This window comes from Protopterus annectens, chromosome 7.part0, assembly GCF_019279795.1.
Source record: "Protopterus annectens isolate FY-2018-M chromosome 7.part0, PAN1.0, whole genome shotgun sequence".
NCBI classification, from domain to species: domain Eukaryota; kingdom Metazoa; phylum Chordata; order Ceratodontiformes; family Protopteridae; genus Protopterus; species Protopterus annectens.
In genome coordinates, this window is record NC_056739.1 from 702390617 (window position 1) to 702417522 (window position 26906).

At 41.4% G+C, this 26906-nt stretch overlaps 1 protein-coding gene across 1 annotated transcript in view; it reads left to right on the top strand.

The window, feature by feature from the left end:
- The window catches only part of LOC122806079 (flocculation protein FLO11-like), a 244101-nt gene that overhangs the window by 13942 nt on the left and 203253 nt on the right, over positions 1-26906 (top strand). Inside the window, exon 2 of the mRNA XM_044076318.1 lies at positions 18695-18804. Within this exon, the coding sequence (XP_043932253.1) occupies positions 18695-18804 (110 nt within the window). The remainder of the gene's footprint in view (positions 1-18694; positions 18805-26906) is intronic.

Below are 26906 nucleotides of genomic sequence, written 5' to 3' on the forward strand. Positions count from 1 at the left end.
AGAGATACAGTTGAGTGTTGAGTGGATTGTACAAGGAGCTGAGAGTTTGAAGAGAAGTTTAGTGCTGATTATGATGTGTCTGCTTGCATTGTTAATAGCACAACAGGTAGTATACTTGCTTTTGATGCAGAAGGCTGTGGTTTCCACTCCCACAATATATAGATGCATTGCTGATACTGTGTTCTACTTTTAAGGGGGGTGGATGCTGCAGTCCTAATAATGTCCTGTTTGGCGGAGATATCTAGTAATGATGAACCTGTTATCAGTTTGCCATCCATTCCCTATTGCAATATTACTAGCTTATCATTTTTAATGTAACATAGGCAATTTATTACTCAAGGGCAACAGGCACTTTATTTGTTGATGAAACAATGAAATATAAAGTTGTTTGCTAGCAGCAACCTCTTCACTAGTTACAGATCTCTTTAATGTGAAATTATTTAGATGGCTTTTACTTCTGCAGAGATTGTGCATATTTACTGATTGGTGGATTGTAGAAGTTTGAGTAGACTTTTATGATGGAAAATGTTTGAATTGGCCAGTTTTGTCATTATTGGCGCATGCATTTTGTTTCATTGCTTATTTGAAAATGTTCAAAACAATAACTTTAAAATACCCTCTAACAACTGTACTATACTATACAAGGAATATAATTTAATACAATTAGGAAGGTGTATCAAAGAACTCATATATGTTTCCTGTGCAAAGGGCCTATGATTTGAAAACAGCCCAAAGTTAATCTTTATCTGCCACTGGCCAGATGTATTTTCATTGAATGTGGGTTTCAGTGCTGTTTCAATGAATGTCAGTTTCAAGGACAGAGAAGTTTTAGTGTTACGTCTATTTTCATTCTGATGCTGCATTGCTTTGTTTAGCATATGTCTATTAGTGTTTGTGCTGTAAAATGTAAACTAAAACTTTTAAATGAAATCCAAATAATCGTAGAAGTAAAGCAGTATGCACATTACAGTGTTTATGGTAAATGGAGCGAAATAACCAAGTAATGGGACATTGGAATAGCTGCATTCAACCATGATTTTGTGAGGGGGAAGGGTGGCAAACTCGGACAGCCCAAGCTGAACTATATCTCTCAACTGTCCAGATTTTTGCAGAATGAATAGATATTTGCTTCTTATTTTTGGTTTGTTCTTCATACAATTTGTGGTTTTCTGGCAAATTAGGAATGAAGTCAACAAATAAGGACAGTCATTGAGTTTCCGACTTCATACCCTTCAGAAAAATTCATGGTAAAACAAGACCTGTTATTCTGTTAACTGTCTAAGTTTATACAAGAGCAATCTTTAGTACTGTTTGCATGTTCCCCCAATATATTTGGCCTTGTCCAAATTTTCTGCATTAAGAAGTTGGGAGGTAAGCGCAAATAAATAGCTTTATAGAATTAGGTATATCCAAACCTCTTAACTGTCCCCGATTTTGTCTCAAAATGTTGCTGTCCCCAAATCCCTCCACAAAATGGCAAATTTGGAAAAAACGTGGAGGGATTACAATTAATAAATAATTGTAATGATCAGAGTTATAGATTACTTTTAATTTCAGAAAGGCATGTAGATTCTCTTATTTTGCCAGCTGCTCAAGTTAACAGTACTAATATTAAAAATGTTGACAGGTTCCCAGCTGTATTGTGTGGTAATTTCAGAAATGCATGTAGATTCTCTTATTTTGTAAGCTGCTCAAGTTAACATTACTAATATTAAAAATGTTGACAGGTTCCCAGCTGTATTGTGTGGCTATTTTATATTTTTGCATCATATTTTTGGTCCATTTTTCATAAAATTGTGTTTTTTGGCAAGTTAGTGGCAAATTATTAAAGCTTGAAGTTTGAAAATAATGGTAGACATTTGAGTTTCAGATTTCATACCCTTCAGAAAATTCATACTAATGCAAGACCTACTATTCTAGTATCTTTCTAAGTTTATAAGAGCAATATCTAGAAAATTGTCCTTATTTTTGGGCCTTTGTCCCACTTCTGTTTATGGCTTTGCCCAGATTTCTTGTTCGGAGACTGAGAGGTATGACAAATGTGTCCGGACCATCACCATCAGCCAGAGACATTTCAAATTGTGACATACTTGTTGCACCCCACTCCCCCACATAGTGACTCTGGATGAATCCAAGCAAGGCAAGGAGCAGTTATGCAGTGTAAGTGTGCAGAGTATCCCCCCATCTAAGGTAGACACAAGTACTACAGTGGCTTTTCATCTGTTCTTGATTTTGAAGAATGTTCTGGTTTTCTGTCATATTTTTATACTGTTGATTTATTCTTCTTATTCAGAAAATGCATGTTGTTGCAGTGCCTGTTGCTCTGTGTTTAAGTAGTAATGCCTTAATGACCATCAGGTAAGCTTGTCTGAGACTGCAAGATACAAGCAAGCTTTAATAAGCATACTGTTAAAGAATTACCATCATTGAAAGCCTTTTTGTTGTTGCCGTGCAGATAATATTTACATATCTAGATCATGTATAAGCCTTATGTATTGAAATGCATGACAGTATTTGTAGTAAAGGACAGGATTACAGTATTTTCAGAAGCTCATTACATTTGTTGGAGACTTGCAGTCATCTTTGCAGGCTTTACCCGTAAGCTAAACAGAATGCCAATCTATCATGTGTGGTCCATAACCTGTGCAGTAATCCTTTAAGCAATTTATCTTGAGCTTGTTTCTTGTTTGCTGTTCATTTTGTACTTTGATCATGTTTTCCCTATGAAACAAGTAGATAGTTGTCAGGCAGCAGGTCTTTTTTGGATAAGAAACATTTTTACAAGTGGGGGTATCACAGAAATCACTACTTTCAGCATGTTACTTGGCACTTTTATAAAGCTGAATATAAATTATAATTAGAACTGCAGTGCAAGGAGAAGTGATTTGAGTTGAGTGCTGCTTGTTTTTTTATACTTGATTTTGACTGACATTCCAGTAATGTATTTAAAAAGTTATCTATTTTTTCATGCCTCACAACCTTTTCGTTTCCATCTAGATATTAAGTAAGCTGTCATGTAGCCAATGGATTGAAGCATTTTTTTCTTCTACAATTCATTTTGTCTTGATTGGACTCTCACAATGATGGTTTGGCACCCAGTGCAGCGTATTTAATTAAAGTCCCAATTTTTGCAGTTTTTAGCATAGTTCCACTCCTTTCTAGTTGGCCACACCCCTTCTCATTGGCTTCACCCATTCAGCTGTCTCCTGCAGCCCCCCCTTTGATTTGAAGTCACCAGCTGCCACTGATCACAGGTGACCTGGGAGGTTAGTTATTGTCCCCTTCACAACTTGATATCAGTGTCTCTTCAGACTCTGATGATGATGGTGGCCAAAGTGAGGCACAGTGGGAGGTTGCAGATGCTGAATGTGTCACAGAAGTTTACATCCCTTTCCTGCCCTCATTAGCACCATGCACAGTCAGTATGCCTATGCATACCCAGCCCCCTGAGGCCACAGATATTGGAGAGTCGGAGGGTGGGGACATTGAACAGGGACATGTGGCGACTATGGCTGCAGTCAGTGTTGATACTGACTTTAGCCAAAGAGCTAGTGAGGTTCCACACAGGTGAATTGATAGGGGTGCTCATAGGAGGCCTGCTGCCCATCCACCACCTTTTGCAGGTGTCTCATCACATGTCACTTGGCATATATTTAGGGCCATCATGGAAGCACTAGCACATTCCAAAAGGAACTCCAGACGATTGCTCAGGGTTATGGATGCAGCACAGTCTGACATCCATGACTATCTCTGTCTTGTTGCTGATATGCTGGATTGGTTGATTGATGCAGTGGAAAGACATTAGTCTGAGACAGATCGCACACTGTTTGTCTTCAAACACACATTGTCTGTGATGGAATATCTGGCTGGAGTTGAGCATCAGACTCATGAACATAGGTCAGCAACTACATTTGTTGAGAGTCCACATGGTCATAGACAATCACACTTCCATAGTGGCAGTACATCCAGTGCTCCAGAGGGGAGTGTGCTGTCCACACCAAGATGTGGTAGACCACAGCCTCTTGTTCCTGGGTGTTCCTGTGGAGGACACAGTCCCAGTAGAGGTGCCAGTGCAACACCTGGCAGAGCCAGTTCTCATGTTCAGGGGCAGAGATGATAAACTGTCAGCTCTACCATGCATGGCTCAAAGCTGTTCATCATATAGACACATAGGGCTAGCACTGAGATTAACTGTGTTCACACAGACACTCACACACCACTTTCACAATCAGGTCACCTACAGACACACATGTCACATTTCCATGGTCCATCTTGCCTGCTTCCCTTCCTGACTCACACACATGCTTGCCAAACTACTGGGTCAGCCTAGGCCTCCTGCACCCCCACACAACACCCTGTGCAAGTGATGATACCTGTGCCACATCCCTGTCATCCTTCTCATTGATGTAGGGAAATTAAGCTATGTGTCTGATTCACAGGGTGACTATCTAAATTGATATGTATTTGTTTCATTCATTGTTGCCTTTGACATGCCACCTGTACTGGTCACTGACAGATATTGTATGTTGCCATCTGTAATTAGTAAACCACATTATTTTGGGTACGTTACATTAGATAATGTAATGGCTGTATTCTCACACAATGAAAGGTGTCTTATGAAACTGCTTATGTTTCAGTTTTAGAATTGTGTTGGACACACCTATGAGTACACAGCTACAATAAACCCATAAACATCAGAGCACAGGATGGAACGTCTTCAGAAAGGTAAAGCAGTATAGGTGCATGGCTCCATAGGTTCATATGTGTATAAAAGGTTAACAAGAAAAATGTCTTCTTTCAGTCTAGTCATGCATCCTTAATCTCTGAAAAGGTCTGATACCCTTGATAAGTGTAAGCAGGGTTTTGAGAGCTGACACATCTACAAGCTGTGGAGTGGGAGATCAACCATCTACAGTTTCCCTTTGTCCATTATGGACATTTGTCCTAAACCAGTTATGATTGTCTTGTTCGCATCCCATTGTGTAATTTGCACATGATGTGTGTTACAGTGGAAGTGTGTTTCTTGGGGAGCCTGTTGTCTCTGGGTTCCATACCTGTCTCTCCAGCATGTCCCATTTATACCACAGTCAAGGTATAGGTGTGTAAAACAGGTAATTGTCATGTTAGTCCTTTCTTGGATATGCAGAAGGTACACAGTGGGATCTGACACCTCCCTGTATGGTAGCCATACCCCTCCCCTACAAAGCATGTAGGAGACAGAATACACAGTTACGGCCTTGACACAGTCTGTGTAGGACATGTTATGTACACTGTGTATTGGTTTACTGTGGAACCTCTGTGGATGTTACAGTTGTCTTGATATGCCTATGTAGCTGCATACCAAAGGTAGCATTGCATTCACTGATAGGTGTGACGAATGCCAAATACAGTGCAACAATGACTTTCTGGGATTTACATGCCATACCTTTCTCTATAGGTTGTGCAACATTGAACGAATCCCCACATCTTACCATCTAGTGAAAGTCAAAGGCTACTAGATCACTCTATGTGTCCATAAGTCCCTGACTACTGGGTCAACTATTGGAGGTGTGAGGACAATATGATATTTACCAGGGATGGATAACTTCCCAAAGGACGGTATTGTGCATTCTTTGGCATTTATTATTAGTCCATGACTCTGACAACAACTGAATGTGTGTATTAGCCGATACTAAAAAACTGTTGCGTCAGTGTGAGAGTCAATAACAGCTCCTAATCTGCAATTATCTGCAAATTTAGATAGTCAGAAGCCAAAGACAGTGGCTGTGACTGCAGAGAAGGAAATGTCTAAAAGGGGTAGGCCCAGGAATGATTTTTGAGGGAAGTCCACTGTTGACCAGCATCATTGTAGAGGTGGACTACCCGATGTTATCATCCAGGAAAATATCTGTGAGCCACTTGGCTATCCACTAGCTGACATACTAGTTTGTAAATAACCTCTAGATTGTGTCAATAATGCCTGATGACCTAATAGTGTCAAATGCCTTGTCAGGCCATGATAGGTGAAGTGAGTCATTTTCCCCTCATCCATTGTATTGCTTAACATGCAGTGAGGTCCACTGGTTAGGGTAGGCATGACCTGCCCGTGACAAAACCAAACTGGGTTAGGTCCAGTGTCTGTAGGTGTACTGCATTGTTACTAATCATTTCCATGATAAATCTTTTCATGGCTTTAAATATCAGACTATTGTTCTGGGGTAGTGCTTGCCACTGCATGCTAGTTGTCCTGTGTGCAACTCAGTATTGCAATTAATTCCATCAGGGTTTCCAAGAAAATTATCATCCAAGGTGTTTGAGTCTGTACAGAGCACAGGCAAACAGTGGAGGGGAAAGTAATGCATATACCCTGTGAAGGTATGGAGGGAGTATTTACACACATTCTGCAGTTAAACACTAATCAAGCAGTGTGTACTGAAATAACACAATTACCTTGAGAAGAATGCTGAAAAGAGGGAAGCCCCTGAATTTTTGGTAACTGGCTACTACTACTGCTGCTGGTCTCAGCACAGACAATCTCTCATGGGATACCATGCTCCTATACTTTTTCTCTCACCAGACGCAAAACATTAGTACCAAGCTCAAGATGAGAAGCAGGCAACAGCCTGTTTGTTCATCCACATACTTGTCGCACGTCATGCAAGGCTCTGTAAGCTTGACATACCCTTTCAATGTTAATGCCTTGATTAGCAATGAGAGCAATCATTTGAGTTTTGCATGTATTGTGCCTTGTGTTCCGAGGTTGTTAGGATTTGATTAAAGTACTGACCTAATGGTGATTAGGAGCACAACTGCAGCATCACAATATAATGTTCAATGTCAGGTGACATAGACATCCAAGGTTGCTCGAACAAGCTCCACAGCAGCAGTGATCCATGTTAGGTGACAGTTTCACAGCAATTTATGCAGGCTGTCTTTCAACAGCATAATGGTGGACATCTGCATGACATGGATCTGAGGCCTACTGCAGAGGAATGGCCACCTTTGGCCAAAGTGTTTCTACCTCCCACATGTCCTAGGTATGTCATACTGTACATTTATGTTACCTGAACACATTTTTGTGTTCCTACATCATATCACACAACATCCAGTTTGCTGTCTGGTTGCTTAACAGGCACTGCAGAGTTGCAAGGCCAAAGTAATGACTGCCAAGTTGAACATGTTCTCTGTGCATGTACAGATATCCACATCTTCACTGCAAGGAATGCCTAAAAACAGCGTGTTTGAAGCTGTCAACCTCAAAGGTGTAGCAGCTTGACACTAACTTTGCTGGAGTTGTACATAGTCACATTTGTAGGTATGCTATTGCAACCATGCCTAATAACAGGATTATGGTTAACACAAGGGCCACATATCTGGCAAAGCATCGTACTCAATCAACCATGTTATGGCACACTGTCAGGTGTTGTTTTACCTTAGGAGAACTATATAAAGGTGATGACATGTTACATTTCAGCACCTGTCAGGCCACTGCCTAATGATGGCTTGCTGTGAAGTACAACCAAGCAAGACTTTATTGCTAATGGCATTATCAATGGGTCTATATTAGATCACCAAATGCTTAAAAAAGTGAATGGTGACTGATTGAACTTATGTAAGCGAAAGTTTAAAATATCGAAGCAAGAGAAACCCGATTTTTTTCCTAGGGAAAGAATATGGTTGTCGGTTTCTGTTGCTTTGGTATTTTCAGTGCTGTGGTGGAAAGTTATGGGTCAGGTTCAGGTAAGTGTGTGATTGTGTGGATGTGAGTGTTAGGGCGGGTTAGGTGAGTTAGGGTTAGGGCACAGGTTAGGTATGTGTGCGATTGTATGGACGTGAGGGTTAGGGTGGGTTAGGTGAGTTAGGGTTAGGGAGCGGGTGAGGTGAGTGTGTGATAGTGACGGACCTTAAGATTAGGGTTTGGGTTAAGGTAAGTGGATAGTTAGCGGTGTGTGTGTATAGTTTAGTGTAGGGTTGGGTGTCAGATTTTAGGTGTATGTGTGTGGATTGCTGTTTGTTTGGTGTGCTTGTGTTGTGTGTATGTGTTTTGGATCAGCAATTTTTTTCCCTAGGAAGAAAATTGCTGTTCTGACAGTTCGAGATTGCAAGCTTTCGCTTACATAAGTTCGATCAATCACCGTTCGCTTTTTTAAGTGTTCGGTGATCTAATATAGACCCATTATCAATGACTGCTGACGAGATGTGGAAATCATCCTCACCCCTATACTCCTACTCCACACAAACAAACGTGTGAGAGATGTGACTATATTAAAAACCTTGATTCCATGCTGTCTCACACACCAGTCAGTACATATGACAATGGGCAGTTTGCCAACATGCACAACTCACCTCCTACTCCACCCACTCCCACATCACACATACCTACATGTGAGGAGCTCCTTACCAGAAAAATGCACAAACACCAGACACCTCAGAAACCCAATGCAAGCTCAATACACATAATCATACCTTTGCAGAACACAGTACACATAATAGCTTATGCACCACTGTCTCACCAAACACAGAATCAAACCTATTACTCATAGGTATTTACATCATGAGACACATTGATGTTACTCTCACCAGGTTACATAATGGAAAGGTCCCAGTTAGCTGTCTGTGAGGTGCCAGGATATGCCATACCACACATGCATGCAAGTCTGTCAACATCAGTTACTGTTATGACTACTTCATGGTTCCTGTTCATGTGTACAACTTGAGACATACCTCTCTGGACTATATGCAGAGACATGACAGAGCTTGGGGGCTCTGTGTCTCTGGCGGGTATGCTTATGGCCTTCAACTGCATTTGACCTTCACCTAGGATGACAGCTCAATACACACAGAAAATGATTGAATTCAATAATTGCCTTAGCGTGTGGTGTCATTGTAAGGGGATCCACTACATGTCAGCCTGGGGTGACTTGTTCAACAGACCTCTATGCTTTGCCAGAGATGGTCTTTATCTGTCACCCCTGGGAATTTGTCTACTGGCCAAGGCTGTTGACATCCCCATAGTGCATCTTTAAGGTGGTGTCTCAAGCATAAAACTTTCCAATGAGGAAATGGCATCTACAAACAACAATACAGTTATGCTGCTACACGCCAGGAATGTCAACACAAAACTTCACTCACTGGAAGGTGTCCCCACCTTGGAAGATGTACACATTTTCACAGTCACAGACACCTGCTTCAAGGCTGTGGACAGCACCACAGACATACCAGGCTACACGTTCTTCTACATGTTCAGACCTCAAACTTAAAGTGTGCAAGTTAATGCAGGTAGTGTATACATATTCATTAAAGATAGATACATATCCAGATTGGTTAAACAGTGTGATTCCCTGGAGAAACTACAGGTGTTATTCGCTGCTGGAAGGGTACCTAATCAAGTCATTGTCAGCTATAGCAGCAGCTCCATGAATCAGGGCACCCACTGTGCTTATTTGAATCTACTTGTGTCTATCAAGATACATCATAATAGCATGGTTTGGGGTGACTTTAACTACCCACCGACTGGGCTCAGACTCACTTGCCCAAAGGTTAGCCCATTTCCTTAACTGCAATGACCTCAACCAGGGGCATGACTTTTCCACAAGGGGGGCCAATGCACTGCATCAGGTACTTACCGATATGGGTGAATACTGTAGCACATCCACTGCGAGGTCCTCCTTGGTGAGATCTGACCACAAATCGGTCTCATTAAAAGTAAGTATCACACATGACCCCCCCCTGCAGCATGCAGCAAATACAGTAATAAGCTTCAACAAAGCAAATTATAACCTGTTATGGGATGGTATAAATAGCTTGACTGCACTTCCCTCCTCAGATGGAACAGGCAACTATGCCAAGCTCTACACCAATGCTTTATATGCCGAGCTCTACACCAATGTTTTATGCAAGCACCTGTACAACTGCATAGACTCAGTTGCACCTGACAGGAGCAAAACAAGCTCCCCATGGCACAGTAAACCTGCCAGGTGGACAACTGCCATTAGCAGACTGAAAAATAAGAGGTGGACATTGCTGTGTAACAGTAAGACGGAGGGAGTTCCCTTAAAATGGAAGCACATCCTCCTCAGCATAAACAAGCAAATAGTGTTGTTATGAAGTCCTGCAAAAGAAAGTATGTGACAAAATTCGCCTTCTCCACAAAGGACAACTACAAAGCACTGTGTACTTACATGTGTAACCTAAAAGAAAAGGCCCAGATTGTTGGTGAATTCATAGTCAATGATACCACATATAATGAGCTTGTAGACATAGCTAACCTGTTGGCTGACAGGTTCTGTGACAACTTGGCTCCCCTATCCCCATCACACATACCACATGACATCCCTACAACCTGTTCTATACCTTCTACATACAGATCAGGTTGTAAATGGCTTCTCTAAGGAGCAAAACACAGCATCTATTGGACCTGCTAACATCCCAGGCTGCATCCTACATGGGATCCAAAAAGGATCACTAACACCATTGGGAATTCCTTGCAATCATAGTGTAACCACAACTACATCCCATCTGACTGGAAAATGACAACTGTTATTCCCTTGCATAGAGGTGTTGCATCCACCAACCGTGGAAACTATAGACCTATTAGCCTGAGAAGCCATATCTGTAAGCCCATGGGGCAAATCATCATGGACCTTGCCGCAAAGATATATGTAATCTACAAACAGTTGACCCTACACAGTTTGGACTTCTGAAAGGAAGATCATGCCTGGCAAACCTGGTGGACATGTATGAGGCAGTCACCAAGGACCCAGATGAGGACATCTGTGCATACAATCACCTGGACTTAGCCAAGCTGTGTGACACTATCTCCCACTCAGGCATCATTGACCAACTCACCCAACTAGGCATCAACATTAATATCATTAGAGGGGTCACTAAGTGGCTCACAGATAGAACTCATAGTCAGAATAGGGGAATCCATCTTCAGTAGCAGATCTGTAACCAGTGGTGTTCCACAGGGCTCAGTTCTGGGTCCTCTACTGCTTGGAATCTATTTATTCAAAGCACAAGCAAAAAGTGGATGTCTGTGGCTGACAAAGTTTGCTGATGGCTGCAAACTGGAAGTGGTCATAGAATCTCTGAATTCAATATCCTACAAGAGGGTCTTCATGAACAAATGTTTGTTGATATACTCATGGCCTTAAACTCCATGCAGATGTATGTAGTATCATTTCCATCTGTAACACCGGTGTTCCTGGTAAGTAGCACATCAGTAACAACACCTGATGTACATTCTCAGGGGTGATAGACCTGGGCACACATGCCTGGCAACACAGGTTTACACCTACTTTACCATAGATCACCATGTCTCCCCGTTGCTAAGAAGAGAATTACATCTTGGTCATTTCATAACTGAGGGGACTGTCACCTGAAAATGAAGTAGTTATAACCTCCATGTACTCTTCCCTCAGCAGGCCAATATTTGAGTGCAATGGCCATTTTGTCATGTACCTTTCCAAGCACCAGTGGCAACTGCACACAACACAAAGGTTCCTCACAAAGGAAATTCAAGTCTTCAGCATCTGTCCTATGGGGATGGTCTGAAATCACTATCACTGTAGCCTGTGTCATATAGACTAGCCAGAGATGATCTCTGCCTTGCAGATGGGGCAATATCTGATCCTGCTTTATTGGAAATGCTGCATATCTGCAAGTCAAATGGTACATGGGTTACTTGCTGTAAGGACATTAACCTGGTATGTGATATTAATAATACATGCTGATGGGAAAGATATGTCTACCAAACTTTAACAAACCTTTAAATAGACTCCCATCTAATGGCAAACAGAGCATCTCACTGGCCCTCTTCAGATGCAATCTTGTAATCTGTATGATTGTCTGGGTGACCATCATTTCATCACAGGGGGTCTGCCTGTGTCCCTCTTGGACAGGGCCAGTATGTGCTGATCATGTAAATAAGGGTAAGAACGCTGATGTAAAATGCTCTAACATCCGCATACACAAACCTGGCTACAGTGAGAATAGTACCACTACCAATTAATGTTTACAAAACACTGCACAGCATGCACGCACCTCAAGTTAGCTGCAATTAGATTAGAACGCCTACCAATCTAATGGTACACACTGCAGATTACAGTACTTAACACACATGTCATGGCTCATGTCTGCTAGTAACATCTCTTTAGGTACACTTATGCTCGATAACACCAGGAGGCCTTATGGTGGACAGGAATTTGGAGCTCTCTATCACCTGCTACAACTAAAACACCCAACCTCTTTCTAAGTCAATGTGGTGATTATATTTATTTTGCAGGGAGATGCACATACACACACAAAGTGGCCTGGAGTGAGATTAGAACCCCTACCTATCCAGTCTTACACACTACAGATCACAGCACTTATCACATGCATCAAAGCTTAAGTCTGACATTAGAATGGAAGCTGGTAGTCTTAAGACATCAGCAGGCCTTATAGAAGACAGGAGTTTGGAGGTCTGCATCAACTGCAAGGGCCAAAAAGTGCAAAACCATTGCAGTTGGGTTTTCAATGGGGGATGGTAGTTGTTTGGCAGGAAGATACACATAGACACACAAACACACCAAGTGTGTTGGAGGGAGATTAGAACCCCTACCTAGCAAGTCTTATACACTACTTATCACACGTGCCACAACTGAAGTCTGTTTTCTAAATGACTGAAGGCAAACTACTTGTGGAGGACATAAACTAGGCCTATGTTGAACAGCATTTGTGGCCTGCAGAGTGACATTGCTTCTTACTGTCAGCTGCATCTAGTAGCCTAGCAGTCAGACAGCTGTTTTATATCCTTGCTATGTGGCAATAGTAGCTATTTTGGCCATATGTGGCTGTTTGCATTTGGACAAGCATGCCTGCAGGCAAAAACAATTTGCCCTGTCAATGCATGAGTAGACAACATTATACATTACACAACCTGTTCACTTGTTGATGTATGTGTGGTGATATCCAGCAGGCACAAGAGGCTGTAAGTGCATTATCTACTGCTGATCCCTTACTTTTGGTCCCTTGACCAACATTATGTATTTGTCATAGTGCAGCTTTAGTCACCATTATCAGGATAGGTAGGGCAGTACAGACATACATACACACACATATAAACATATATATTTATGTATATAAAAGGGATATATATATAAATGGAGGTGTGTGTGTGTGTGTGTGTGTGTGTGTGTGTGTGTGTGTGTGTGTGTGTGTGTGTGTATATATACATATATATATATATATATATATATATATATATATATATATAGAGAGAGAGAGAGAGGCATATATCTATAGGGAGAGAGAGAGATAGTGAGAGACAAAAATGTATACATATATGTATGTATCTACAAACATATCTATATATAAAAAGTTATTGTATGAGGAGCAACAGATTTGTTCTCTGTTTAAATAAATGTATGAGCATGCCCAGTGGGATTTTCACTAGTTATAAACTGACTCCAGCCCACACCTATCTGTACTCCAGTCTGGGATTTTGTGTGTTATACAAAATGACATCTGTCCCAGTCTCTGCGCTGCTGCACTTCACTCAAATTGGCTACAAATTTCTAAAGATGTCTGATTTAACTAATATGTGACAGAGGTTAATAATATTACAGCACACACAGACTGACAGTCTGTAAACCACAACTTATTAACACCTCACATCCAAATGAAGTGGACACTTGCAGATTAGAACCATGAACACCATCACATGAGCTAATTGCCTTAGTCCTTTGAGACACACAAGCTGCTTAACAGACAGGGGTCATTCACATCACAATCACCTGAGTAAATATGTATTGTTATTCCTGCATTACCTAAGACATACAATGTAAGATCAATTTCTATGTTACTGCTGTGAGACTGATTGGAATGCTGATATACCATTGATGAGTTACTGTTACAGCATTTACAATGGAATAAGGCTGCGTTGAGGGTGAGGGAACAACACCACATGTTCTGCTGGTTGCACAATAGTCTATCATTTAACCCCTCTGTCTAACATCTCCCTTGACTGATGTAACAGTAATCTCTTGCAGTAGGACTGCATGAATATTCCATGGATACATGATAGAGGAATGGGTACTGTGGTCCCATGTGTATGTCATTTTTGTCCAACTTACCCACTATATTTACTTGCATAATGTAACAGCTCCATACATACACTGAAGTATCATAGTAACACTTATGAGTACTGTGTAGGTTATGAAATTACCTTGTAAATGCAGCAGTTGACACAACTGTAGTTCAGGGCTGACTCTGTCTGATGCAAGCAGTACACAACCAATACATGGATAGGTACAGGATGTGTGAGTTGCCTGGCATCAATTTCAATATGTGTATGTGAGTAGGAGTAAGGTGAAATTGATGCCAGGCAACTCACACATCCTGTACCTATCCATGTATTGGATGTGTGAGTTGCCTGGCATCAATTTCAATATGTGTATGTGAGTAGGAGTAAGGTGCCAGTCCCTAGGTCCCTAGGTTGTCAGTGAATGTGCTATTCCTTGGCTCTCAGCCAAAGCCAAGGCATACTGAGCATGCCTATGTTTGCTACAGGAACATCAGCAGGGGGTTCCACCTCCGAGTCTTCCTTTGACTGTGGTGAGCTAATCACTGGTTGGTGGCTGTGTATCCCTTCCCTTTTCTGAGCCTGCTGCACCTGTTTTCACAGGATCAGTTTGTGTAGCATAGCACATTTGTGAATATATGTGCACATGTGACTGGAGAATACTGCAGGACTCCAGCAGATTCAGAAGCCCAGACACACACTCTATGATGTTCCTAATTTGTGAGTGTGCCTCATTATGGCATTCTTCCTTGGGTATGTGTGCATTTCTGATGAGTGTAATCGTCCATGGATCCAGGGTGTAGCCTGCATCTTACAGTAAATGGCCCTGTGGGATGTCCCCCCTAGCAAACATCTAGTACAGCTGTGATGTGTGTCAGATATGGGAGTTGTGAAAACTGTCAGGGTTGCCAGCACACACATTCAGGATAATCCCCTGGGCATTGCACATGGCCTGGCAGTTGATGGAGTAGTACCCCTTGCAGTTAACATAAATTGCACCCTGCTCACCAGGTGGTACCTTGATGTGTACAAGAGTGCAGTCTATGGCACCCATTACATCAGGGTAGTGTGCTACATGGTAGAAGTTTTGCATATTGCTGGCCTTTTCTTCAGGGGAGAGGAGAGAGGGGAAAATATATGTGCTCACTAGCATGTAGAAGCATAGCATCCAGGAACTGGTGGAGTATCCTGGATGCAGATGCCTTTAACACCCCCATCATGTCCCCAGTTGGTCTTTGAAAAGTACCTGTAGCTAGTATCCTAAGGGCTACACATGTCTTTGTTTTCACTGGGATGGGTTCCCCTCAGTTAGAACTGGCTCTGAGTTGAAGGTGGCAGAGCTCAGTGAGTTCTTGTAATATATCACTGTATACACTGTAGCACTGTACAGTCTCCGACTCATGTAGCTCATGGAAGGTTACCCTGAGCCTTAACATTCTTCTCTTTCTTAGCCTAGGCCTATTGTCAGCAGCACTGACTTCAGCATCTAGCATATATAGATGTAGCATAGCTGCAGCAGCCCCTAGCATTATCTCAGTTAAACTTTTGAAGTCTGTACTATAGTGGTACAGAAAACTGGGGTGAATTGCATACCTTATACGGGTCTGCTGTAGGTCCACCATGTGTGATTGGCTAATTATGATACATTTCACCTGCCTAGACTGAAATTAACATAATTTAATGTCCCTACTTTAATGTGCAACAGGGCACTATGAGCCAGTCAGCATAGCTTATACACAATAGTAAATATTCATTGAATATATCTGCTTTACATTGATTGCTGCCTATGTCATCACTGTCACATGGGTAGCGTGCTCACATGAACACATTAAGCTATGCGCTGTGCAGCATAGCTTATGAAGCAGTCCAAATTATTAACTGAATATATCCAGTTTTCATTACTTGTTGCCTACATCATCACTGTACCTTGGGTGGTCTTTCCACACGAACATGCTCTGCTATGTGGTGTGCCACACAAATACGAGGACCGGGAACTAAAAACTCCTAAAAGTAACAGGACACACCCCCGATGTCATCCACATCCAATGGAAATATCAACATGATGTAGGAGCCTACACGAAGTAGATATGCAGACACGCTTACTCCTTTTTGCTATTCAAGATAAACACCTCATTTGCATGCATATCTGTGTTGACAGCCTGGAAACTACATGGTTCATAACTGTATGAGCTGGGTAACAGCACCAGTGCACCATTGTACAGATCTGGCACAAAGTCCTATAATGCATTTGTGAAAAATATTATACAATGTTTTTTTCCTCTTTGTTTTTCTATTAAGCATGTTTGCACACTGAGGCACACAACTCAAACATGCTGAGATTATTAAAAAACATTCCCTTCCTCTTTCTGACATCCTTAATGTTACTTTTGCACTTATCTGTATGTGGTATAACATTTTCAAGGGAGGTCTGCCTATATTTGTGGAGCTTTACTTCCCCTTCTGTCTGTGTAGACTGCTGTAAATGGAAATATTCTGCATACACTACAGACACTGACACAGAGTCTACAAGGATGCATTTCTGTTTGTTGGATCTCTTAACCTGCCTCATTTGTATAAGATTCACCTGCTTATGAGGTAATTTGCATTTCACAGAATTTTCCCTGTTTGTGCATGTATGCTCGCTGCTAAGCAGCACTTACTAAATCTAAAAATGTTCTTGCTCGTGTATGCATTGCACCATAATGCGTACATGAAAAAAAATCATGTAAGCTTCACTGAATTCCCCCATATGATATATATTATATTATATGTGTTATATATATTAAAATACACATGTTTTGTGCATCTAAATATTTAAAATAGATTTATAAATTAAATTATAATGTATTAATCTATTAAAATATGTGAAATGGTCCATCTTTGCCATATTTTAGCAAGGATAAATATAATATATGGGGGTGGTTTAGCGTAACCTATCAATGTGTTTTAGGGAAGTCTCTCTTCCTACACTTTAAGATGTTCGGAGTCCAGAAATCAGCTTTTTGCCTTCCAACTAAAGTTAACTGCGCTTCCAGCTATCTTCTACTTTCTCTCTTTTTCTCATTCCTTCCTATGCCATCCTAGCTGTACTGACTTACATAAATCTGTTTCTTCTTATTCCTACACACTAATGGTTCCATCTCTCCTTTCTCTTTATAACATTTACATTTTTCTCTCTGTGATCTCATTATTTCCTCACTCTCTTTCTATGAATGCCCTCCCTCCTTAGGTCTCTTTCCTAACTTATCAACTGTCAATATAATTGACACATTATAATATGTGACTTTTGAAATTTGCATTTTTTGCATAAAGAACTTGGGTGTCACTGTCCTCATGTACCCTGATGCATTATTTAGAATATTTCTAATGTACTGGACTCTTCATAGTTTCATAGATTCATATGAGACTAGTCTTTATTATGTCCATTCTTAAATGACATGTACATTTGCATACCTTTATTAAGTGAATTTTTTAAACACTGCATTTTACTTTGAATCACATTTTCTCATTGTTCTCCTTATTTCTGTGGAGGTATTCTCCTAAGGCTTCTATTGAAGATGCTTAGTTGCCAAAGTCTGAATTTTCCAGTTAACAAAGGCAAATAATTATAATAATAATAGACATTAAGTATGATACATACAGCTTTGATAGTATTTCTTTTAGATGCTGCTTAATCATAATGCATCCGTATATGTTATATTCGGATGCATTATGATTAAGCAGCATCTAAAAGAAATACTATCAAAGCTGTATGTATCATACTTAATGTCTATTATTATTATAATTATTTGCCTTTGTTTATTGGGAAAGGTAATGCATCCGTATATGTTATATTGACTGCGGTGGTGGTGCTGCGGTAGCGTTGTCACCTCACAGTTAGACGTTGTCCGTTCAATTCTCAGTTAGAGCATCTTCTGTGTGGCGACATGCGTGAATGGGCGTTCCTTCATTGAAGGTTGTGCGTTAGGCCCGGCAAGCCAGCACGTAAAAATCTACTACCAATCATTAGCGGACCGGAGTTTTGCTGTGGCGACCCCTAACCGGGAAAAGCCGAAAGACAAAAAAATCCGTCTATGTTATATTATTTGCCTTTTGGAATTTTGTTGCATGGATTGCAATACATTCTTGATTGTGGAACATGGGAGAGTGTTTGTGGTCCTGAGAGAGTTCAACCATAATTGTTAGAACGCAGCATGACTAACGATAAATAGAATATCCAGACTTGGTTTAATTGAAATTGTACTAAAGTCAAGTCATTTTTTTTTATCTGGTACATACTCCTTGCCTGACTGGTTATTAACTGCTGGTAAAGTAAAATTTTGATATGTAATTGTGTTACCTGAAGTGATTTGTTATCACCTACTTACATTAGGACACATAAAACCTGGTAATAAAAAACATGAAAAGAAGAGGTACACATGTAGTCTAAGAAGTTAAGAGTCTAGAACTATGTGAAACACTTGCCATGCGGAACTGTATGGAGTTAATACAATGATGGATAAGAAGTTAGATGCATTTCTAAAGAACTTTAATTAAGTTATTAACTGAACTGTACTGCTGAATTTGAAAATATTTGTCTGAAGTAGTTTCTGTTTTTGTGGCTTTTTCCTGCCAATAACTAAACAACCTTATGTCATCTCCATTTTGCAGGTTTCAGCTGAGCAAAAGCAGACGATATGAAAACAAGAACTACTACAGTGTCTGTGGAAAATCAAATTATACATGGGTTCAGGAAGCATTAAACTACTATGAAGAAAGAGGCAAGTGTTGGTTTCTGTTACATAACTTGTAACTAGTTAATGGTATCCAGCTGAGCCACTAATAATGTGTAGCAACATATACAAGAAAAGATGGTCTAGTACCCAAACAGGGTAAAGCATTTACTGGAGTATACAGGCTAGCTTTCCTTCTATAGTCACATCGCATCAGGCAACACTCACTGGCACTCTTATAAATACTGATTATATATAAAAAAGCAAAACTTGGACTTCTAAACAATGCATTAGTTCTGCAAAACAAAAAATAGAATCACTTAATATTAGCTCAGACATAACCTCATAGTTGCAAGTCTAATGTGGTGCTCTGTACCCCAAAAAGAACATTTCTGGGGATTGTACAGTGGCAGATGTACAAATTTAGAAAAGGGGTACACTGTGGCTTGGTCTAAGGGTATGATTCTCTCTTAGGGTGCGAGAGGTCACAGGTTCAAATCCTGGACAAGCCCTGGATTTTGAACTGAAAAGTACAGTGGATGGTAAAGTTCTTACTCTGTAAATGAGCTGCTTAGTGAATTTAAAACATCCAACTAGCCACATGGGTAGGGTTACGGTCTTATGTGTAGTAGGATTCGAGTCCATAGCAGGCAGAAAATGAATGTAATATTTCCCCACTCGGGCATAATATATAAACTCTCCCAGCTAGGCATCAACTCATATGTTACCAGATGGGTAGCTAACTGGCTCACTGATAGAATTCACTCAGTCAAAGTAGGGGAAGCCACCTCTAGTATTAGACTTGTAATGAGTGGTGTACCCCAAGGACTGGTCTTGGGGCCTCTACTGTTTAGGATATACTTTTCTGAGGTGTAAGCCAAAACCAGTGGTCTGTGGCTGATCAAGTTTGCAGATGACTGCAAGCTGGCTGCTGTCTTAAATTCCCCTAGTAATGTGAACATCCTCCAAGAGGGCCTTACCAAAATTAATGACTGGTAACAGAAGCATGGGCTCAAACTGGATGCCAAGAAATGCATCATTATCCCCTTTGGGGAAAATGGCATATCCACTAATTATCACATTAATAACAATGTACTAAGCATGCTACCAGTCGTGAGGGACTTGGGCACCCAGGTTGATAGCAACTTCACTTTTGACCACCATGCTGCCTCCATTGTATGGAAGGCTTTCTACATGGCTCACCTCATAAATAAGTGTATTTCATCCAGGAACAAGGAGGTCATAGCATCCCTGTACTTCTCCCTTATCAGACCCATTATCGAGTATAATACCCCCTTCGGCATGTACCTTGCCAAGCACATGCAGCAGTTGGAGAGACCACAGAGGCTCCTGACCAGAAAAATCTAGGGTCTCAAACACCTATCCTATACATATAGGCTAAAAGCCCTGTCCCTCTACTCTGTCTCACACAGACTGCTCCGAGGTGACCTGTGTCTGGCATACAAGGCCATCTCAGACCCAGCCTTGATGGAGTTGCTGCATATCCGTAAGACAAACTCCACTCAGGATACCCACATGCAAGGCCTTAACCTGGTCTGTGAGATAAACAGAACTTGTTGGTGGGATAGATTTATGTCCCAAAGACTCCCCCATCTGTGGAATAGACTCCCTCTCCATGTCAAGCAGAGTACCTCTCTAGCCCTGTTTAAGAAGAACCTGGACGACTGGATGGGAAACAGAAAATACACCCCTGGGATCCCACCTGTGTCTCTGCTAGACAGGGAAAACAGGTGCTGACTTTGAGGGAACATGGGAGAAATTCTTGGCTAGGCTTATAAGCGCCTCTGGGCCAATAGCCTAGTATCATCCTATGAACCTATGAACTTTGACTAATAATACTTTTGTGTAAACCTTAACATTTTGAGATGCAAGCACTAACCCTTGAAAGGAGAAGTATACATTGTTGTGCCTCCCCATAGTTCTGCCTCTTTGTTATGCACTTTCCTAAAGGGATCCCCCCGGGTACTGACTTATCAAACTTTGTTTGGGAATAATACAAAGTTATTCAGCATGCCTTGTGGAATGTGAGGACAGACCCATATAACTGCATGTTACAAATGTGCTTAATACTTGTAACTTAATAACATGAGTACAGAAATGCAGGTCTATATTACATTGTTGAACTTCAAAAAGTTCGAATGATGTAATATCGAACTTAAACATCCTAAACCTGAAAATAGCGAAGCCATGGCACATCGATTTTTTTTTCCCCAGGGAAAAAAATCGGTGGGCCATTTTCGGGGCTTTGCTATTTCCTCCACTGTGGTGCAATCTCAGAGTTGGTATATTTAAGTAGGGGTGGTGTGTGGGGGGGGGTGAAGCCCCCCACTTTGGTTTAAGTTTTAGGTTGGAGTTTTTTTTTTTTTTTTGTTAGGGAACAGTGATTCTTTTCCCTGGGAAGAAAATCACTGTTCTTTCTGTTCACTATTTTAATGTTTCAGACATTTAGGTTTGATATTATATCGTTCTAACTTTTTGAAGTTTGACAATGTAATATAGACCCCAGAAATGCATGGGCTGATGGTAATATTTTGTGTACAGTACTATCATGTTCTCAGATTTAATAAAAGCAACATTCCTTAATGTATTATAACAGTATACGGGATAAATGCTTGTGTTGTGCTGAAAAGTAGTTTCTGTAGCTAATAAAGTATAAAACCTTGTATGAGACACCTTTACATTTTTATAAGGGCGTGTGTGTCACAGGGGGCTGATTGAGATTGCCAGTTCTTACTGGTACCAATTCAGCACTGTCTCTTATTAGATCTTTCATATTACAAATATTTACTACAATGTCAAAGTAATGATGCAGCTTGAAAGAAGTAAAGTGAACCCTCCCATACCTCATACTTGTATGTAACAACTCTACAGTGTCACAACATCAGAAAGAAAAAAAAGCGCCCAAATCAGTGTATCCCAGTCACATGTGAATTTAAGTAATTTCCTAGATTCCATGTATTGAGGACACGTAGAAGCTTTCAGCATCATGTAGAAGGTGTGAAACCAAAGAGAAGGAAAGCAAATATTTAAAGAAATTGTGACTAATGAGGATTTTTAGATGAATGAAGATGCTAAAATGTTTGTGTTCAGATTCAAGTAGTATGCATTTTACTTGAGCTTAGTTTAATGGAACAGAAAATGAAACTTTTTTGTAGTTATGAAGCAAGGTAGAAGCAAAGCCATAATCTTGTGTTTCTTCTGTTCCACATATCATTGTCTATTGGCTGCTCAAGCAATGTACTATTTGCATTTTAGATTTGATATTCTGATGTCTACAAAGGAGAAAAAAATAAAGGGCAGGGTGGGTATGCCAAAGTAAAACTTAGAATATAAGACATGAAATGTGAAAAAAGGAAAATGCAAATACATATTCTAATACACAGATATAAAATACATCACAAAATGGACAGTTTGCAGAATGAAATCTGTAAACAATTCATAGCACATGCTACCTACCACACATACAGTCCATCCTGCCCATGTATAAGTTTTGCTTTGCAATATAAAGCTAGTATGTGTAATTGATTATATAATATGCATTACTAAGTTTTTATATATTTCCCCAAGAAAAGAAGCAATTAAATAGGTTTTTAGATATGATCCAAACAAAAAAGTTCTAGAGATCATTTTTGTTCATTACTTCATTAACAAATTTTAAAATTGCTATGATTTTATTTTTCCTTTATCTATTGTATTGATACCATACCTCTCAGCTATCCAGATTTTCACAGAATATCCAGATTTTTGCTTCATACTTTTAGTATGTTATTCATAAATGTTGTGGTTTTCTGGCAAATAACTGAGGACTGAAGCCATTAAAATTATGTCAGGCATTTGAGTTTCAAACACCATGTCCTTCAGAAAATGCAAGCTAACAAAAAATTGTTATTCTAGCAACTTTCTAAGTTTATGAGAGTAATATATAAAACCTGCCCCTATTTTTGGACCTTTGTCCCAGTATTAGTTTAGGCTTTATCCAAATTCCTTGCTCTAAGCGGTTGACAGACAAGGGAGCCTGCAGAATTTTTTGCAGGGGGGTGCAAACCCAGAGCCCCCCCCCCCCACACAGCCATTGACAGGGGCCCATTACTTGGCTATTTCTCCCCAGTTGCCATAAACACTGTTCAAAATTCTCAGTGTGCATACTGTTTTATGCTTTACTTCTAAAATGATTACAGATATCTGGATTTAATTAGGAATCCGTGATAAGTTTTTTTTTTACATACCCCATGTACATTGCAATTAACTCATGGGAACTTTCAGCTGGCAGCCCTTTTGAATTCTGATCAAGAAGGCTTGGCTGTTCAGTTCTCTGTACTGGAATAATTCTCATTCATTGCTAATAATCATTTTATTTACTTGGGTACTAACAAGAGTTTTCCTTCTTACTTTTTACATTTTACCTACCATAAAGACAAGGGGCCAGATTCAGGAAGGCTTACACGGAGTTTAAGAGTAGTGTAAGCCTCCGTGTAAGCCTCCCGATTCAGGAACAGCCCAAACCTCCATGTAAGAGACAGCTAACACATCTCTTACACGGACTGGGCGTGGAAATGCTCAATACCTCATTTGCAGCTGAAAGATATGCAAATGAGGTATCTGAGCGATCCAAGAAGCCCAAACCAGTCCGTGTAACGGACGTGTTAGCTCCAGAAATGTACTCAGCTGACAACTGAGTACATTTTTGCAAAATAATGGAGCTATGTCAGCTCCAAATAAAGGGTGCATATGTTTCATTAAGCATGCCAATGGCCAAATATGTGGCCATTGGCATGAAAAAGTGTTGCAAAAATATTTTAAACAACTTTTTTTTTTCGGGGGATTATGATGTTTAACTGCAGCGCACACCAGCATAAGCGGGGTGCACTATCTAAAACTGAAAACCGAAGCTTATAAGCCCACAATTGTGGGATTTATGTATTACATGGAATGTCAATGGAAGGACTTGCAGACCAAAAACAACATGGCCTCCGTTTAGTGGTTGTCAAGGGGGGGAAGCTCCGTGTAAGACATGTAACTAAGCATTACTAGGCAATCCTATGTAAATGAGGGTTACAATACTGAATCACACTGCCACATAGGTAATGAGCACTTTCTGAGTAGTGTAAGAGTTACAGAAGGGGGAGGAACAGAGTAAGAGGTAGGTGACATCACGGGGGGAATGATAGAAATACATGTATCAGATTGGAGGGCAATGTAAGGTGACAGATGACAGACAGACATCAGGGAGAGAGGTGTGTCCCAACAGAACACTAGAAAAGTCAAGAAACAGAGGGTGCACACTATCCCTACACTCCAACTTTCTTGATATACGTGCATGCGCGCGTGTGTGCGCATGTAAGGCAGGTTCAATATGTGGGAGCATGTTGCAAACCGTTTACAACGGTTTGCGCGGGTGTGCACGTGTGTAAGGCAGTGTGCGTGCATTTTAACATGAATCAGCCAAGTTCACACCATGTAAGGATGTGTGCGCGCATGTAACACCGTGTAGGGATGTGTGCGTGCGTGCGTGTAAGTAACTGTGAGCATGCTTAAGCTGGTGTGCACATTGCTCCCTCTCAGGAAACAGAGAGGAAAAAGGAAACAACCAGATAACAGGGAAACTGCTAGAGGATACTGCTGGAGTTAATTGGTGGAAACAATTGGAAGCAGGCAATTACACAGGCAGACTAGAAGCCCAACCCAGCACTTAAAACACTGCAAAGGGCAGTGCAGGGTGTTTCTCACAAGAGATACTGCAAGAAAGTAAGCTATCAGAATTGAAAACTGAAAAAAGCTGAACTCAGAGCAGAAATGCTAGGAGCTTCCATAGCTGTTATAATCAGGCATAGGCGAATTGCTGAGGGTGGTAACAATGCAGATGCTGACAGACAATCCAGAGTGAGGAGAAGGAGAAGAGTATACAGGCCCAGGGTCACCTACCATGGGTTACATGAGCTGGAGATAGTAGAGCGCTACAGAGTGGACAGAGACCTTCTGCAGCAAATTGTCGAGCTGTGCAGGCCACGCCTCACACACAGAACCAACAGAGGGGAACCCATCCCAGTGGAAACCAAGGTATGTGTTGGCCTAAGAATACTAGCAATAGGTACCTTCCAGAGACCAACTGGTGATATGATGGGGATATCACAGGCATCAGCCTCCAGGGTACTGCACCAGTTCCTGGATGCCATGTCAGCACATGTTGGTGATCATGTACATTTCCCAATGACTGTGAGGTTGTGGCCAGCAATATGCGTCTCTTCCAGCAAATAGTGGGATACCCTGAGGTATTGGGTGCAATAGACTGCACTCACATACGCATCAAAGCACCAGCCGGTGAGCGGGGTAGAGCCTACATGAACCACAAGGGATTCCCCTCCATCAATTGCCAGGTCGTGTGTGATGCCCAGGGCATAATAATGAATGTGTGTGCTGGCTGCCCTGGGAGCTACCACGATTCCCACATCTGGTATCTGACGCAGCTGTACCAATCATTTGCCAGTGGGGACTTCCCACACGGACACCTAGTGGGGGATGCAGGTTACGCACTTGAGCCGTGGCTGATGACACCCATCAGAAATGCACACACACCTGAACAGGAATGCCATAATGAGGCACACGTACAAACACGTAATGTCATAGAGCGTGTGTTTGGGCTGCTCAAGTCACGGTTCCGGTGTCTGGACACATCTTGTGGAGCCTTGCAGTACACACCAACTACATGTACCCAAATGATCATGATATGTGCTATGCTACATAATATGATCCTGCAGAAACAGCTGCAGCAGGACCAGCATAGGGCTGGGCCAAACATACCCCACCATTGCCAAGGCCACCACAGGCAGAGGGTGACTCGGAGGAGAAACAACCTGACCTTGCCCCAGTAGGCAGAAGGAGGCGTGCCCAGTATGCCCTGGCCTTGGCAAAGAGGCAACGCATAGCTCATACACTTGGTCAGTAGGAACACTGGGACTGATACCCGCTCTGACTCACTCATATAGTAACAGGGATGCCTAACATGACACAACCTGCTTCCAAACATGTACAGGGAGTGTAGTATGTGCATCCGACAGAGGCAGCCCTGCAGCACCACCCGAGGCATGAATGCCATGTGTCAAGTAATGTAACACCATGTACCATATGCACACCTGAGGACCCTGACTAACATCCACCCTCACCCATCACAAACCACAAAAACACAAACCCACATTCATAGGTACCACAAGGATAGGAACCTAGATGTAATGCTACCCAATGCCAGAAGTATGAACAGCAAGATGTGTGAAGTGTAACCGCACACAGTATAGAGGATGTAGATATCAGTGCTGTAATAGACAACTGGGACAAAGCCCACACCAGCACCCTAACACTACCATGTCACACCTCATACAGGGATGTACATGTGCAAAAACATGGAACAAGCTACAAAACGAGGGTGACTAGCAATAAATGTCATGGATAACCACACCCCCATGTTGGTACCACAACAAGAAGCAACATGGATTAGCCATGGTCAAATACCAATTGCTAAAACTGCCTACTACTAAATAGCTTGCTGTAGACCACTATCCTAATAGCAGGAACTGCACCAGGCCTATGTTCATAGGTGCATAGGTTCATACTAGGCTATCTGCCCTAGGGCATATATAAGCCTACCCCAGAGTTTTGTGGCTTCCGCCACCCCTTCAGTTCTAAGGATAATATGCCCATTATGTCGCTGTGCCTCAGTCAAGCAGTGACACTGAGGTTATCCCTGGGGTATACCTGCGATCACCCATCCATTGGTCATGATTTCTCTTGAACAAAGCCAGCGAGGTGCTCAGCCTCACATGTACCAGGATGATGTTCCACAGCATAGGGAGTCTCTCGGTGATAAATCTGTCCCTCCAGCACACCCTATGAATAGCCGTGTTGAGGTTTAAGTCTCCTGCCCATGTAGATCTGATGGAGTTAGAGGTTTTGAGGTGAAGCATGTTCATTAATTCCAGGTTGGACATGGCCTAGTATGTCAGGCACAGGCCACCTCTGAGCAAATGGTAGGCGACTGAATAGAGCTGGGGTTCCTGCAGTCAGGCAGCATAAGACATACATTTGAGACCTTTTATCCGTCCGGTGAGCAATGTGTGGGGCCTGTCCAATTGCTGCAG